A 16,808-nucleotide genomic window follows, 5' to 3' on the forward strand; every position below is an offset into this window, starting at 1 on the left:
TTATTACATTTTATAGAAAATAAAGCAATTGAGCATTTTGTCTGGTGTCTAATGATTAGCAAGAGATAGAGGTGGGGCAGGACGCCAGGCCTTTTGACACCCACTTAACAGGTCTTTCTGCTACACCATCCTGCTCCCTCTAACAAATGCCTGATAGGGGCAGAGCATCCTGACTTTTCCAAAGTGTACACACACGTCTCTCTTGATTCCCAGAACATCACGAGGCATCCCAAAAAGGGGGAATTATCTTCATTTCACAGATAGGGATATTGAGGCTGAGGTGGGCTGATGGCAAAAAATCTCAGGTTCAGGTGAATGGAACCGTTTTTGTTGCTTTTTCCGATCAAGTGGTAGTTATTTCCTTCTTATAGACCGCTAGCTGCCTCTCAACACCTAGTCCTAAATCAGCAAGCATGTCTCCAAAAAACATGGGATCCCCATTCCAAATTTTCCCTCTAGAGCCCCTTCTGGCTCCACGCCATCAGCTTCCGTTCTGCCTAAGCAGCTGGTGCTTCTCTGTGAGCTCCTGACATCTCCCCTTTTATTGTGGCCTCAAGGCTCTCTGACCCTCCAAGGGATCATTAGTTCATCTTACAAACTCATTTGCTGAGGAAAGACGCCAGGTTCTGGGCCTTCTAGGGAAGAATAACAATGGCGTTCTAGAGACACGGCACTCACTTGTGTTTCTATCCCAAGGCAGTCATCCCCATAGTGGGCATTTAGGGCCGGCTAGAGGGAAGTCTTGACCCTTAGACCTTAGGTGAGTAAGCACCCTCCTGCTGTGATTGTCCAAGAGAAGGGCAAAGGGAATGAGTGATGCAGGAGAAGGAGCCCCGACCCGAGAGAAGACATGCCTACTGTGTGACCTTCGTATCTAAGCTCCTATTTACAAAATAAAGATATCGACTTCAATCCAGCCCAAGTTCCCAGAGTTTTTCATAAGACTTTATCAGATCATTTGTGAATGCCTTTGGAGCTAAACAGATTGGTCTAAGTAGTCACAGGGGCCCCTCAGGTTAAAAGGAGTAGAAAGAGGGTTAAAGAAGCTGTGGCCGCCTTTCACCCACCACACTGTTTTTCTATTTCAGAAGCAAGTTGAGCCCAAGCTTCAATTGTTGGCTAACTTTATAACGAAAGAGTGTGGTGAACCTCAAGACTAACGGCTTGGGGAAACTGAGTTAGAATGTGAGACATATCACTGCAATCAACTCTCCTCTGCTCTGAGGTGTCCTAGCTACTAAGCCTCTGCTCTCCTGTACACACTCAGGAGCTCCCGAGGCACAAAGTGAAGGCAGAGAGTCATGCCAAGCCTTTGGCAGTCATTCTAGAAAGTGGGGTGTCTGAACCTGTACTTTATAATTTTTTTGTTTCCTCTTTCTTCCTTAGCAACTGAAGCTTACACATTCTATGATTCCAAGACAGCTGTCACTTTGTTTTCTTCCTTAACCTTTTTATCCTATGAAGGGAGTGTAGAACCTGTGATTTAGATATTCAAGTGTTACATATAGCTTGAACGAAATGAATGAATGAAATTCAACTCCATCCTTCAACTGGGGTTGCAAAATCAGTCTTGGCATTGGTTAAAAATAAACATACCTAAAAAGATTTGAAGGGGTGGCGGGTTAGCTCAGTTGGTTAGAGCGTGGTGCAGGTAGCACCAAGGTTGCTGGTTTGATCCCTGCATGGGCAACTGTGAGCTGCACCCTCCTTAAAAAAATAACTAAAATAAAATTTCAAAAAAGATTTGAAAGTAAAACTTGAAATAATTAAGAGAATAATTTAAAAATATAAAGGTGAATGCTTTTTATGTAATTAGCACAATGTACAGGTGAACATGATATGGAAGCAAATATTGAAATACAATAAATATAGTAAAATAGATAGTTAAGTACATACGAGTAAGCACATTAAAAAGGCCATGTAGGATGGGCCCCCTAGGAACTGGATGCTTTAACTTACAGTGGCTTAATACTACTGAAACAATCAGTTAACAATTAACATGTTTAGGTAGATCAGAGACTCTAAAGATATAGGTATAGGCTTTAACTAAATGTTTCAATTGCTTTGGTTATCACACAGCTTATAGTCAAAGATTAAGGCCTGCCTGTAAAGCAAGTTCCAGGAGAAATGTTCAAAAGTACACTTTTATAGAAAATACAGCTAGTTAAGCACAAAACAATGATACCTTAAACAATGGTGATGGTCACAAGATGTCCAATTTTTGCTTTTTGCTTTAAAGATAATGTCACTGATGCACAGTTATGAGATGTTTTTGCAGAATCTTGGTTCTTCAACCCAGCACATCTTAAAATATAATTTTAAGTTGCTGACGTACTGTTTCTTTGTCAAGCAAGAGGAAATAACTCCAGGGTCACAAGAAGAATTTATGAGTTTATTTTACAGAAGGAATAAAAGTTACAACCAGCTGCTGACACCCAGAAGTCTGGTTGCACAAAATGTTTTCTCTGACTAAAGAAACACAGACTCTCCCTTTGGTTCCATGAAATACACCCTCCTATGCTCCCTAGCCACATAAAAACTCCCTACTTTTGCTTTTTGAGGAAGACAGAGTTGAGAGATCTTGCTCTCTCATCCTCTTGCTTTGGCCAAATGGAATAAACCTTTCTGTATCTCCAAGCACCAGTGTCTCAATGTTTGTTTACTAGCACATCAATGACATGGACCTGAATTTTGGGAGGTGGTTCAGTAACACTACCAATAAGTGTTGTGACAAATTTGATTCAACTTATTTCATGATGCAGGCAGAAAAAAACAGTCTTTTGAAGTGGCTAAACATTTGGGAGTATGATGAATTATATCTGTCCATAATAGTTTCGTGAAGAGCATGGGTCTGGTTCCTTAGCTCTTAGTCATTTTTGTTAAGCTTGATAATTAAGAGAAAGATAGCATAATTTCTTCCTCTCACAACTTCCCAGGTACAGCACCTCTATTTTCTCTTTTCCACACAGAGACTGATTCCTTGGAAGTACCTCTTCAGGGCCAGTATGGAGTCTTTATAGCTCAGGAGAGTGCTTCCATCCCCAACTCAGACATCGAGCAGGTCTCTAGGACTTCCTGATGCTGATAAAATCCAGTAAAGAATTTATCCAGTACAGTTTCATCCCAGCCAACCTCTTATGCTGAACAGATTGAAGATCTGCTGAAACATCTGGTGGAGGATAGCAGTGGTCTGAGCCTTTGGGATCTTGCTGCCATCCTTCAGAAACAACAGAAAACAACTGGAACAGCTAACTGTCCATGAGTAAATAATTTATGACACACCTATTCATGGGAAAAAAAGAACTGCTTAAAAAAGATTAAAAAGTTCTCTCACTTGTCACCCCAATAAACTTAAAAAAAAAAAGTTCTCTATTATATGGGAAGATCTTCAAGTGAAAAAAGATGGGTGCAGAACAGTGAGTATTGTATGTAAGTATCTTTTATATAAAAACTGGGAGAGTGTAAAAATAATACAGCTATACTCTGATTAGTTTGCATGTGCATAAAAGAAACTAGAAGAATTTAAAAGACAGTTGTAACTTCCAACTGTGGAAAATGTTGGAAGAATTTTGTCAAAGTATACATTTATTCATATGACAAATTTAAATTTACTAGTAATCAACGAAATTCAAGTTAATAAAATATCTATAAAAGGAAAGATAAATAGAAGGGAAAAGCACACTCAAAACATCGCCAGTGACAGTTTTGGAAAGAAATATTTATGTCTTAGATTTTATCTTAAAACGGGAAAGTTTTGTGCCCAATTTCTGTAAATTACAGATTCTATAAAACAATGGAGAACAAGAAGGTATATATTCAGGAACAAATAATGGGCAAAGGAAAGGACAGCACTGGTATGTATAGTTATTGGACAATTGTGTAGCCATTTTAAAATTTGAATGGAAAACAAAAGCATGAAGAATTACTGATGGTGGAATTCCACTGGAAGGCAAAAATACAGGCTATATTATTTACATAGCATAGTCACAATTTGGTATTTAAAGAGACAGATGATATGTGTTTTAAATGATTGAAAATACGAACCAGTTATAATTGAAGTGTCAATTAAATGGTGTGGGATATAAATGATAAAGTCTTTTAAGAGGAAAACTTTTAAGCATCTCCACCCCACCCCACCCCTGCCCTCCTCTGCTATGTTTTGCTTCAATTTATATAAAAGCCGTAATTCATTGTTATTCAAAGGGCAGAAGCCAGGAAATGTAAACCTTAAACAAAACGTATGCCTTGGGGGTGGTGAGGGGTGGAGAGCTCAGAAACTGTGAAGAGTTTATACCAAACGTGCAGCATAACATACATGCTGGCCTATTTAGTCCCACCTAGAATGTGACCCAAAGAGGTCCCGCCCGCGCCCACCCGACTCAGCTCCGCGCCCCCACCCCTTACCCTTGCAGTCGCCGGCGCACTTCCTCCCCTTCCCCACACCCCCGCCCATTGGCGAGTGAGGCGGCCGCGCAGCCGCGCAGCCGCAGTAAGTGCTGCGGCCGCTCCTAGCCCGGGGGATCCTGGGACTTGGCCTTTCCGGAAAGGACCGGCTGGGCGTCTGGGGCAAAGGCCCGTGTTCCAGACCCGTGTTCCAGGCCCTTGCTCCAAGAAAGCCCGAGCCACGACGAAGCTCTAGTGACAGCGGAGGACGCAGCAGGCTGCTCGCTGAGGTGCCCGGCCTCGCCGCCGAGCGAGCCGCGGAGCCGCAGTACGTGGCGGTGCCTCCCCCTTGGCCTGGAGCGGAACTGCTGGAGGAGCGGCAGCGCAGGCCAGACAAGGTGAACCGGGTCAATTAACTGCCTTCAGATGATGAATCATCTACATAACAAGCAGATTTGATGTCCGCAGCCCTTTGTGGTCCTGCTACAGAACACTTTTAAGTGGATGACTGATTGGTGTGTTCAGAGGGGTGCCACGGTGACTGCTTGCCCTTGACAAGGAAAGCGGATCTCCTGCGCTTTGGACATCCTCGTTTCCTTGAAAGCATACCGGTTTTAACCTTTTTCTCTGGCATCTTTGTGCAAGAGGCTTTCCCATGAAAGTGTCTCTTGGTAACGGCGAAATGGGCGTTTCCGCCCATTTACAGCCTTGCAAGGCAGGAACCACACGATTTTTTACCAGCAATACTCACAGTTCGGTAGTATTGCAAGGCTTTGATCAGCTTAGAATAGAAGGATTGCTTTGTGATGTGACTCTGGTACCAGGTGATGGAGATGAAATTTTCCCTGTTCACAGAGCGATGATGGCGTCTGCTAGTGATTATTTCAAAGCTATGTTTACAGGTGGAATGAAAGAACAAGATTTAATGTGCATTAAGCTTCATGGGGTGAACAAGGTTGGTCTGAAGAAAATAATTGATTTTATTTATACTGCAAAACTTTCTCTTAATATGGACAATCTTCAGGACACACTTGAAGCTGCCAGCTTTTTACAAATTTTACCTGTTTTGGACTTCTGTAAAGTGTTTCTCATTTCAGGAGTCTCTTTAGATAACTGTGTTGAAGTTGGGCGAATAGCTAACACCTATAATCTTATAGAAGTGGATAAATATGTCAATAATTTTATCCTGAAGAATTTTCCTGCATTATTGAGTACTGGGGAGTTTCTAAAACTCCCTTTTGAACGGCTTGCCTTTGTGCTTTCCAGTAATAGTCTTAAGCACTGTACGGAACTTGAGCTCTTCAAGGCTGCCTGTCGCTGGCTAAGGTTGGAAGACCCTCGAATGGATTATGCTGCAAAATTAATGAAGAATATTCGATTTCCACTGATGACACCACAGGACCTCATCAATTATGTGCAGACAGTAGATTTCATGAGAACGGACAATACCTGTGTGAATTTGCTTTTGGAAGCTAGCAATTACCAAATGATGCCATACATGCAGCCAGTGATGCAGTCAGATAGAACTGCCATTCGATCGGACTCAACGCATTTGGTTACATTAGGAGGAGTTCTGAGGCAGCAGCTGGTTGTGAGTAAAGAATTAAGGATGTATGATGAAAGGGCACAAGAGTGGAGATCTTTAGCCCCTATGGATGCTCCACGTTACCAGCATGGCATTGCTGTCATTGGAAACTTTCTTTATGTAGTTGGTGGTCAAAGTAATTATGATACGAAAGGAAAAACTGCTGTTGATACAGTTTTCAGATTTGATCCACGGTATAATAAATGGATGCAGGTTGCCTCATTAAATGAAAAGCGCACATTCTTCCACTTGAGTGCCCTCAAAGGACATCTGTATGCTGTTGGTGGGCGAAGTGCAGCTGGTGAACTGGCCACAGTAGAATGTTACAACCCAAGAATGAATGAGTGGAGCTATGTTGCAAAAATGAGTGAACCCCACTATGGCCATGCTGGAACAGTGTATGGAGGCTTAATGTATATTTCAGGAGGAATTACTCATGACACTTTCCAAAACGAGCTCATGTGTTTTGACCCAGACACAGACAAATGGACACAGAAGGCTCCAATGACTACAGTCAGAGGTCTGCATTGCATGTGTACAGTTGGAGACAAGCTCTATGTCATTGGTGGCAATCACTTCAGAGGAACAAGTGATTATGATGATGTACTAAGCTGTGAATACTATTCACCAACCCTTGACCAGTGGACACCAATTGCTGCTATGTTAAGGGGTCAAAGTGATGTTGGAGTTGCTGTCTTTGAAAATAAAATCTATGTTGTAGGTGGATATTCTTGGAATAATCGTTGTATGGTAGAAATTGTCCAGAAATATGACCCAGAAAAGGATGAGTGGCATAAAGTTTTTGACCTTCCAGAGTCACTTGGTGGCATTCGAGCTTGTACTCTCACAGTTTTTCCACCTGAAGAAAACCCTGGGTCACCTTCTAGAGAATCACCTCTTTCAGCACCATCAGATCATTCTTAGGACTAAGGTCTTAATGTTTTTGCTGTGCATATGGATGATCTCATAATTCCCCTTCAGTTGTACCTTCTTTCAGTGATTAGTACAGTTATTAGATAAAAAGGTAACTGATGTTATTTGTATTGTTTAACTTAGTATGTTTATCAAATGGTTAAATGCATTCTGAAAATGTATTCAACACAGCCAGCTGTTTTAAAAAATGTAAAAAGATCTGTGAAAAAAAATGGTTAGATGTCTTTTTGTGGTGTTGTGTAAGTCAAATTGTAGGTGATTGTAGTAAATGTATAATTATGTTCATTATGTTTCAAAGTTGATAGTTTTCATCTTTGACTGCAAAACATCAAAGGGAGGCTGCCAGCTCTAACCTAAAATATTAAACAAAAAGTCGCCAAGTATTATTAGCTACCTCCCTTTTTTCATAGTTTTTGGCATAGCTGCCAACTCACCAGATTGTGTTGGTGCACTCAGAATGTGTGAAATTTCTTAGGCAGAAAGGAGAAATAGTAAATTTAAAAATACTAACTTGAAAAAACAGTATAGCCCTAAGTCTGTATCGCTGGAGAGAGGGAGGAGAGAGAAGATACACGCACACACATACATACATATGTATATACATACATACAAATATGTAATTTTTAAATTGGAATTTCAGGCATAGTGAAATTATTTCTAAAGTTAAATTATTTTCTTTTACCTAGCTGCGATTTCTATTCAAATGGGAATTCAATAGCACAGAATAAATGTCTGTATAGTCATACTGAATTGAGATAGAAGCACTACATATTAAATTGACAGACCAAGTTTGTCATTTGACTAAATTGTTACTTCAGATGAAACATACGACTTTTTCTGCCTGTATATTATTTTCCGTAGAGTTGCTTTTATACATCTTATTTAGCAAAGTTCAGGTTTCAGAGACTTGGCTTTTGCTCTAAATTTAGGCTCTGCTATTTTCTACCTTTGTGTTCAGTAAAACTTATGATACTGTAAAAGCAAAGAAGTATGCTGAACAGAGCTATAGGATTTTAAGTTCAGTCTCCCAACTTAAGTCATTCTAACAAGATTATTTGATTTGAGGTGGTTGCTCTGGTGCTGCTCAAGCCCATGTGCATCCTGAACTTTGTGTGATCTGCCTCAAGGCTATGATCTGAGCAACCAGTAAATGTACTCTTTTCTGCATCAAATCAGAAAAATGTCTTTTTGGCTATTTCTAAAGAACAGGACCAACTTCAGATTCCCTAAGGAGCCAGCTACAGAAAACCTAGGACATTGCTGTCTTGCAGGCAATACTAAACTGTAGATCTTCAGCCTCTTCAATACCAAGGGCATCCTGGCATCCCTACTGGTTGAGAACCAGAGGAATCCTCTATAGTGAGTGATTTTCAAGAAGTACTTTCCTGGAATGTCTACCTGAAGAGAAAATTTACAGACATACTTTTATCATATATCTGTATATGTATATCTCTATACTTGGGAGATTGTCATAGTGTAAATCAGGAACAACCTTCTCTTTATTGATGATCTCATAATAAAACTCAGGAACCAAGACAAATGCAGTTGGCTTCCAGGGATCTGAATCTTACTGCCCATACAAGTGTTGATTCATTTTAATGCTTTTTATGATTTCTGCACTGGCAGAATTTTTCATACTTTCTGTGGGTTTTTTTTTTTTTTTTTAATGATTCAATTTTTTACTAAAATCATTTGAGTACATTTAGAAAATATAAAAAGTAGAAATTGCTGTTAACCTTGTGCATTGAATGAGAAATGGCATCCCAATCATTTCATTATTAGTGAGTTTGTTTTTTGAATAGCTGTGTTTCCTTATTGAGCAAATGTTCATGTTCTTTGCCATTGTAATAATACCTATTGGAGTTGCGTTGTTTTTCATACCAACTTATAGGGTCTCTTTATATAATAAATATAATTTAACTGGCATTTGCTTGCATTTCTTCTTTTTTCTCACAGTTTTACAAAGGCAGGGCCAATTCAGTTAATTTTTGAGATCAAATTTGTCTTTTTTGCATTTTGACCTTTTAGGGATAACTTTGCTGTTTTTTTATGTAGTACTGATACCACATTCCTTGTCCTTTATCTTATCGCTTTGTCAGTGCTAATTCTTAACATGCTATGGTGGCATTTGCTATTTGTCTCCTGTAAGTAGCTTTTCTTTCTAGTTGAAATGGAGATGAATTTTCTTACAAATTTATAAAAATTACTTTTATATTAACAATATTAATCTTTGTTTTAGTAAGAATATTAACCTTTATTTACAGCAAATATTTTATCATTTTTTCTTTGATTATGTCTTAACATACACGTTTTTTGGTAATATAGTGAAATTAGTTTTTCCTTTGTCATTTTTTTTGCTTTCTTGGCTTATTTTTTTCCCATCATGAGATGGTATAATTATCCCAGTATTTTGTTATTATTATGGAGATGATTTTTTACTAGACTTCTGGTATAAAATTTAATATATGTTTTCAAATTATCTTGTTCAATCACTTTTTAAATAATCTTCACTTTCTCACTGAATTCTTAGGCTTTTTGAAATAATAAAATTGTATTTATAATATGGGCAATTTAGGGTATTTTTCTTCAGTTTCAATGATCTTTTATTCAAGTTGTCTTGATTAGATTGCTGTTTCAAATTGGATTTTGTTTTCATATACTCCAAACTTTATTGCAATAGTAAGAAATACATGGTTTTAGCATTTTGGTTTTCTGTCATTACTCTCCTTGATTCTTAGTTTTTTTAGTGGATTCTTTTGTATTTTTCACCTTAAAGAATCATTACCTGTAAAGAATCATTACCTGCATAGTATAAAAACCTTGTTTCTTATTATTTATTTTATATCTTTTCCCCCTTTCTTCTGCCTGTCCTCCTCTCCCCCCTTAAGCCGTTGTTTCTCAGTCTAGTTGTGTAGGACACAGCTCCCTGACCCATGCTGGTGTTATGAGTCTTGCACTGCCCCACCCCCCCTGCCCAAGGCAGTTAGTCAGCGGTCCTCGGTCAACAGTTCACGGCAGCTTTTGCGGCTGCCGGCTGCTTGCGATGGCTGCCAACCACTCATGCTGGCCACCAGCTGCTCCTGGCAGCACATGGTAGCCCATGGCAGCTCATACCGACCTGACCTCCATCTGCTCATGGCAGCCCAGCTCCAGGGAGAGCTGCTGTTCACAATCTTAGCTGTAGAGGGCTCAGCTCACTGGCTGGGAATTGAACTGGCAACCTTTGCGTTAGGAGCATGGCGCTCCTACCACCTGAGCTACCGGCGGGCCCTCTTTACTCTTTAAGGCCTGTCTTCTCTGCCAGAGTGCTCCATTCAAGAAAGTAATGTCTTTTTATATTTACCAATATATTCACAAACACAGGTAAATTACCCACAGCAGAATACTTCAAAATATTTTATAAATCAATGAAAGGAATAAAACTATGTTCCTTTTGGATTTGAAGGCAGATCATAGGTTAAGGGCTTTAACCTGTGTATCTCTTTAATAAGAGTATGAGTAAGAGCTCACATTTAAGGTATAGATTTTACACCTCCAAAGCAAATGAAAACAGAAGACCAAGTTGACCATAAAATAATATAAAGAATCAATTTGGTAAATACAACAATCATCCTAGATAAGTAGATAAATTCTAATTATTACAAAGTAGAAATGCATTTTCTCGTGATTCAAAAGGAGTTTCCTCTTTTTATAGAAAAACAATGGCCAAAAATGACGATGCATTTTACAACTGAAGTAGAAAATAAGTCTTTGAATTGACTATTTACAACCTTCAGGCTTATATGTAGATAAGGCTTAATCAACAAGACTCAACTAGGGAAGACTGGGCCTACGTCTCCTATGTCTCCTTTCCAACTCTGGGTTTTCTGTGAGCTTGATGATACACAGAAAGCACTTAACCATTTTCATTTCTTAATGTCCAGCTGATAATAATAGGCACCGCAGCTGTACACTTCCTTTTTCAGATAGAGACCGGTTCTTTGGAGATAGCACTTGACAGCCTGGCTGGAGTCCTCACTGCCTGGCATGGTCTTTTCCTCCCTCATCTCCTGCACCAAATTGGTCTCTACATCTCCCAGCTGCTGCTCAGACCCAGTGAGGAATTTCAGCTGTTTGTGCTGAAGAGGCTGAAGATCTTCTGGTCCGTCATCACATAGAGAAAGGGGTAGCCTCACATTTTTCAAACTGGCTGCCATCTCGCTGCCTCTATAGGAACCTGAAAACATTCTTGTCCTTTAGGCAGACACACAAGGAAGATTCTCCCATCTGGTGCAGAACGGAGCTGGAGAACATTCTCTGTGTCATCATCAGTAAAGAGGCTGGTGGGCCCCTAAGAAATTGGTGATGCAGTGGTCTGGCCTTAGGAGCCTTTGCCCAGCTGCCCTGAGTACCTTCTGGCAAATGAGATTCTTAAATGGGCCTGGGTTATCGTTTTCTGTACTTGTCCCAATTCTGTTTCCACTTGTTTCCAATTTCTCTTCTACTTATGGGCCTCACATAATGACCTAACTTCAATATTTCTTTAGTATCATTATAATGGAATTTCAACTCATTAATGGAAAAATGACACAAGTCTCAATCCAATAAGACATGTTCACCTAAATGAACCCATTTAAATAAAACAAATACTTGAGTCTCAATCTCTGTTTTTAATTCTAATAAGAGTACTTAGAGGTTGGATCCTGGACTCCACTGAACATTTCTGAAATTGCACTGCTAGAAGTTGTCTCCCCTCTCTGAACTCTCCTCTTAAGGGGCTAATAGACTCGGTTTCAATTCTTCCACATTGCTTTGCAGGTACCATAGCTCATGTTCTCTGACACAGTCTGCAGATATAACTGCCTAGTACAACTGAACACTAAGGGTTAATTCACACAGGTCTCTTTATTGTGTCACCCAAGAGGTATGGACTGCACTTAGGTGGTTTAATGTGCTTGGCAATGTGCATTCAGAGAGAGTAAGACAGGGATGGTGACTGGCCTCCAGGGAGCAGGGAGGGCAGACATTAAAGGCACGATTAGTTTTAATGAAATCCCAGCATGCTCAGTGCAGCAGTTGACAAAATCTGTGGCTCCTGAATTGAAATGACATCAGATTTTCATTTCCGCTTCTGAAACACAACTTTACTCGTGGTCACACAGGAAATTGTAAAGATTAAACAAAAATTTGCAAATTACAAGCTGAGAATCTGAACACATTCTGCTTTTTGTATTAACGTAACGTGATAATCTGTAAAGTCCATGTTCAGCCAAGCCAAGAGAAGCTTTGATTGCAGCTCTTTTAACACTCTCGGGTGTGCCTGTTGAGGTCCCCCAATGGAAACTCTAGAAGAGGGGCTTGTATGGGCTTGTATGTATGACTGTGAAGGAACAGGCCCCAGTTTCCATTCTTAGCTCAGAGCCAGGCACATTAATGAGGGAAATCTTATTGGGAAAGGGGAACAGGACTTTATTGAGGAACAGTGTGCACTTTCAGGACTTTTCTCCAAGTCAAGTTGTTCTTTCAATCTTAGGAGGGTTCTGTTCAGCTTCAAGTTGTTGTTCTTTCAGTCTTAGTTGTGGAGGGCACAGCTCAGTTCCAGGTCCAGTTGCCGTTGCTAGTGGCAGGGGGCGCACAGCCCACCATCCCTTGCGGGACTCGAGGAATTGAACTTGCAACCTTGTGGTGGGAGCCCACTGGCCCATGTGGGAATCCAACCGGCAGCCTTTGGAGTTAGGAGCACGGAGCTCTAACCGCCTGAGCCACCGGGCCGGCCCCAATGAGGGAAATCTTACAGCACACTTGAAGCTCTCTGCAGAAAACCAGCATGAGGGCAAGTTGTCAGGAGACAAACAAACAAATAAACAGCTGTTCTATGAATCCTATAAATGAGCTAAATATCCCTTCCCTCATCCTGAGATTCAAACTATCCCTGATGATATTATGTTAAGGCACAGATTAAATTAAAAAGTTCTAAAGACCAGGAAAACAGTAAAACAATAAAGGGGGTGGGGAGAAATGATGGGTAATGAGACATTCCTAGATATTCAGCCAGTGACGATCACAACATTCTAATTCAAAAGCTATTTCCTGGGTTAATGGGGTTGTAAAGTTATTACTGCCCTCAGGTACTGAATTGAGAAGGCACCAATCTAAGCAATCAAGATAAATAATATTTTAAGCAACACTAAAATTGAAAATTAATGCCAACACATCCATGATGAAAAAAATATAAAAAATTAAAAGACATGAAATGACCTGGCATTGCAAGTAACTGAGTGTCTTACACAGAAGGGGGGCCCCGTATAAGCAAAATTCTGACAAATTCCATTCAGTTACTAAAATTCTGAACACCAAGGGTTAATTCATATATTGTCTCCGTTTTGTCAAAAGAAAATTAAACTGTCCTCAACTGCTTGTACACAACTACCTTTTCTTTTTAACAATATAGTCAAGTTGGAGTCCTGTGAAAGGTGTTTCAGTAACGACAAATTAAATAAAAATTATTGAAGATTGTAAGGGAATGACAAGAAATTATCAAACATGTAAACAAGTAAAGAAGCAGTCTTAAAAATATTAATGAGTTCGCTTCCCTGAAAGCCAAAAAAGGAAAATTATCTTAAATTCTTGTATTGGCATACGTAAAATACAGTTTAAACAAAGTTAAATAAAATGCCGATTTAATAGTCTCTCACTTAAAGATATTTCTAAATGTTATGTTAATATTTATATTGACTATTAAAAAATCTTAATCTTTTAAAAAGTTTAAATTACATTTTGACTTTTACTGTGAAAAAATTTTTAGCATATTACCTTTGATATTTTTATTTAGTATTAAAACATTTTAACATTTTGAAAGCTTACTAGTAAAATGCTCATTTAATGTTCCCACTTTTCGTTTTTCAATACTTTACCCCATCACCTTGTAAAGCTGTAAAGTTGAAAAGTCACCAGGAAAGTCACAAAGCCTGACCCGGGGACGCACATTCTTCCCGGGCTCGGGCCCCCAGGGTGGCCGCGCCCACTCACTCCGATGGCGTCCCCAACGCTGTCCTGTCACATCCCATGGTTTCCGTGTTCCTCCGTCTCTGAATCTGTCGGCATCTCGCACAGACACTGTCCCAAAGCCGTAAAAACGACTCAACATGTTCCGATTCCGAGCCTCAAATCTCTCCGTAAACGGATTCTTTGTGAAAGTGGCCTCGCTAGGGTTTCTGTGCGAAAGGAAAGCACAAAACTGGGGGAAAGTGCAGTAAACGCGCGTTTCTGTTCTCCGTCCCTAAGAAATATGTCCCCGGCGCGGCCACGGCAAAGCTCGGTCTTCAGCCGTCCGGGCCGCGGAAAGGCAATTTTCTTTCCTACACTATTAAAGCAGCGCCGAGTTTGTTCCTCAATGAGGCCCTGGACTTTTCTCTCTGCTACCCGAATCGCAGAAAGGCTGCCAAGTCTGCGTCCGCGCGCCCTCTTGCGGCCAGCTCGAGAAGCACGCTTCTCAGTAAACCCTCGAAGGAACCTTCGCGCTGTGGAGCGGTGCCCGCGCGCCCCCTGCAGGGCGTCTAGCGAAGCGTCCAATTCTCAATGGCCCAGATCTGTTGGTGGCTAGTGGCGGGAGTGATGCTGGGCTCCATCCCGGCTTTTTCTCTTGGCGGGGACCTGTCTTGGAGCCACAGCCTAGAAAAATGGGAAATCCTCAGTCTTATGGGACAGCTGGAAAGCATCCCCCCTCACTTATGCCTGAACGACAGAATCGACTTCCGATTTCCTTGGGAAACTGGGAACATCACCCAAATGCAGAAGACACAACGCACCTGTTTGTGCCTCCTGATGCTCCAGCAGACCTTCAAGCTGTTCAATACAGACAAGAGCCCTGCAGCTTGGGACCACACGCTCCTCGCCAAACTGCTCTCTGGCCTAGATCACAGTCTGGAAGAGCTGGGGCAGACTAAAGAACAAACTCTGCTTTGTCCCGACCATTTGGGAATTCGTATCCGGAATTACTTCCGCATAATCCTGAAGTATCTGAAGAAAAAGAAATACAGCTCCTGTGCTTGGGAGGTTGTCAGAAGTGAAATTCAAGTGCGCCTTTCTCTTGTGTAACAACCCTCAAGCAAAGTCCACAAACAAAGAAGAAACTTATATTCGTGACTCTCTGTTAGATGGCACTGTTTGCTAAACCCCCAAACAATCACAATTCACTTTTCGGCACCGGCTGAGAAATTCCTGAAACCAAAACCAGGGCCTTATTTAAGAAAATCAGTTTTCATCATAATGCTACAAAATTATAGATAGGGAAAAGAACTACCTTTTCAAATAAATAATTTTAAAATATAATTTCGATAACCTGTTTAAGGGTGTTTTTTGGGGGGCTTGGGGGTTCAGGAAAACACTTGTTGTACAAAGTGTAAAGTCCATTCTTTTTATGGGAAGGTTCATCAGGATAGTATTTTGTTAGACACATTTGTCAGTTAAGTTAATGGTAGCTGTTCTAAGTGATAAACAGAAAACCATTCATACATTGATCATTATAAAGACTTACCTTTCCTTTGTAAAAGAACACAGTGCAATCATTCCTCAACAGAGGACTCTCTGGTTGGTTGTTCTGCAGTGATTCAATGTCATGGGTACTTTCTATTGTGTGACTTTGCCATATTCAACATGTTATGCCACATTTGTCTCTGGTACTCAAGTCTATACCACTCAGCTGTAAAGGGAAAATTATGGCAGATCACATGGGGTGTTTTCAAGGGCCAGGACTCTACAGGGCAATATGAGTTACACTCACCACAGTTGTTCTGAATTTATTCTCATGGGACGTCTAGGTGCAATAAGTTCAGAAGCAGACTCTACTCTGGGGACTAACTGGGAGAGCAGACAAGTTCAGTGTATACGACCACTGTTCATTTTTATGCTATCTGTCCTAATGCTCTTGTAGGTCAAAAAATACCCCAGGTGTTATTTTTACCAATGTGCTGCACTAACATTATCAATACAACTGCAAGTCTGATTCTACAAATTAAACTCTGGGGGACATAGCATGGAGGTCACTAGTTACAGCTCACAGCATCACTGATCCTGTGAAAGAAGCATTCAGGTTGATTCTCAAAGCACAAGCTAAAGTTAAAGAACGGCCACAAGTGTGTAGACGAGGTCTCAGAACACAGTGTAAAGTGCAAGTTGTTTCCTCGTTACCCGGGGGAGACGAGGAAAGTCTGATCAGGTAGCTCCTTGCAGGTTCTCGAGGATCCCTGAAATAAACGCAGAGCGTGAGTCTTCTTTTTATGACGAGGCCTATGATTCTCATCCTGATAGTCTAAATATTGAAGATACAAACCTGAAGTAAATATCTCCCAGACCCAACAATCTTTTAAATTACTGCCTCATACAATATTTAATTACAACCTCCTTCAGAGAACCATGATCAATTTGCAAAGTATTTAGTTCTCTAGTTCACTCAATTCATGTCTATCTAGTGTATATTGGTATTATTCTTTCTCCCGTTGTTACCTTCATTATTCTCTTCATGAATATTGACTGTGCTCCTGAAATAATAGGGACTGCACTAGATGCCAAGGTTGAGTAAAATGATTTCTCTCCTTTGAGGTATTTTACAGACCCCGGGGATGTTTTCTGAGAAGAAATTAGGTCGGGTATGTCTTAGTCCATTCAGGTTATTTTAATAGAAGAGCATGGAGTCCGTAGCTTGTGAAGAGCAGACATTTCTTGCTCACAGTTCTACAGGCTGAAATGTACATGAGGGTGTCAGCATGGTTGGCTTAGGAGGAGAGCCTGCTTCCTGGGGACATAATGCCGAGTTCTCCTGTATCCTCACATGGCAGGAGAGGGAGGGATCTAGCGCAGGCCTCTTTTATGAGGGCACCAATACCATTCACGAGGCTCCTCCCTCAGGCCCTAATTATTTCCAAATTTC

At 40.6% G+C, this 16,808-nt stretch overlaps 1 protein-coding gene and 1 long non-coding RNA gene across 2 annotated transcripts; one reads left to right on the forward strand and one right to left on the reverse strand.

The window, feature by feature from the left end:
* Nucleotides 1–4,493: 4,493 nt before the first annotated feature.
* Nucleotides 4,494–8,827, forward strand: KLHL9 (kelch like family member 9). Its single transcript, XM_019719944.2, has one exon. It carries the CDS (start codon nt 5,039–5,041, stop codon nt 6,890–6,892), a length of 1,854 nt encoding a protein of 617 aa, XP_019575503.1. The 5' UTR covers nt 4,494–5,038; the 3' UTR covers nt 6,893–8,827.
* A 1,972-nt stretch (nt 8,828–10,799) lies between these two features.
* LOC141571112 (uncharacterized) lies at nt 10,800–16,062 on the reverse strand. Its single transcript, XR_012495703.1, has 3 exons — nt 14,689–16,062; nt 13,803–14,551; nt 10,800–12,692 (listed from the first exon to the last, which is right to left on the reverse strand). It is a non-coding gene; the product is annotated as an uncharacterized LOC141571112 (long non-coding RNA).
* Nucleotides 16,063–16,808: the final 746 nt, after the last annotated feature.

The sequence above is a fragment of the Rhinolophus sinicus genome, linkage group LG04, assembly GCF_036562045.2.
Source record: "Rhinolophus sinicus isolate RSC01 linkage group LG04, ASM3656204v1, whole genome shotgun sequence".
Lineage (NCBI taxonomy): Eukaryota > Metazoa > Chordata > Mammalia > Chiroptera > Rhinolophidae > Rhinolophus > Rhinolophus sinicus.

Excerpts from the sequence above, each read along its gene's own strand:
- KLHL9 (XM_019719944.2), top strand. The coding sequence starts at position 5,039 with ATGAAAGTGTCTCTTGGTAACGGCGAAATGGGCGTTTCCGCCCATTTA.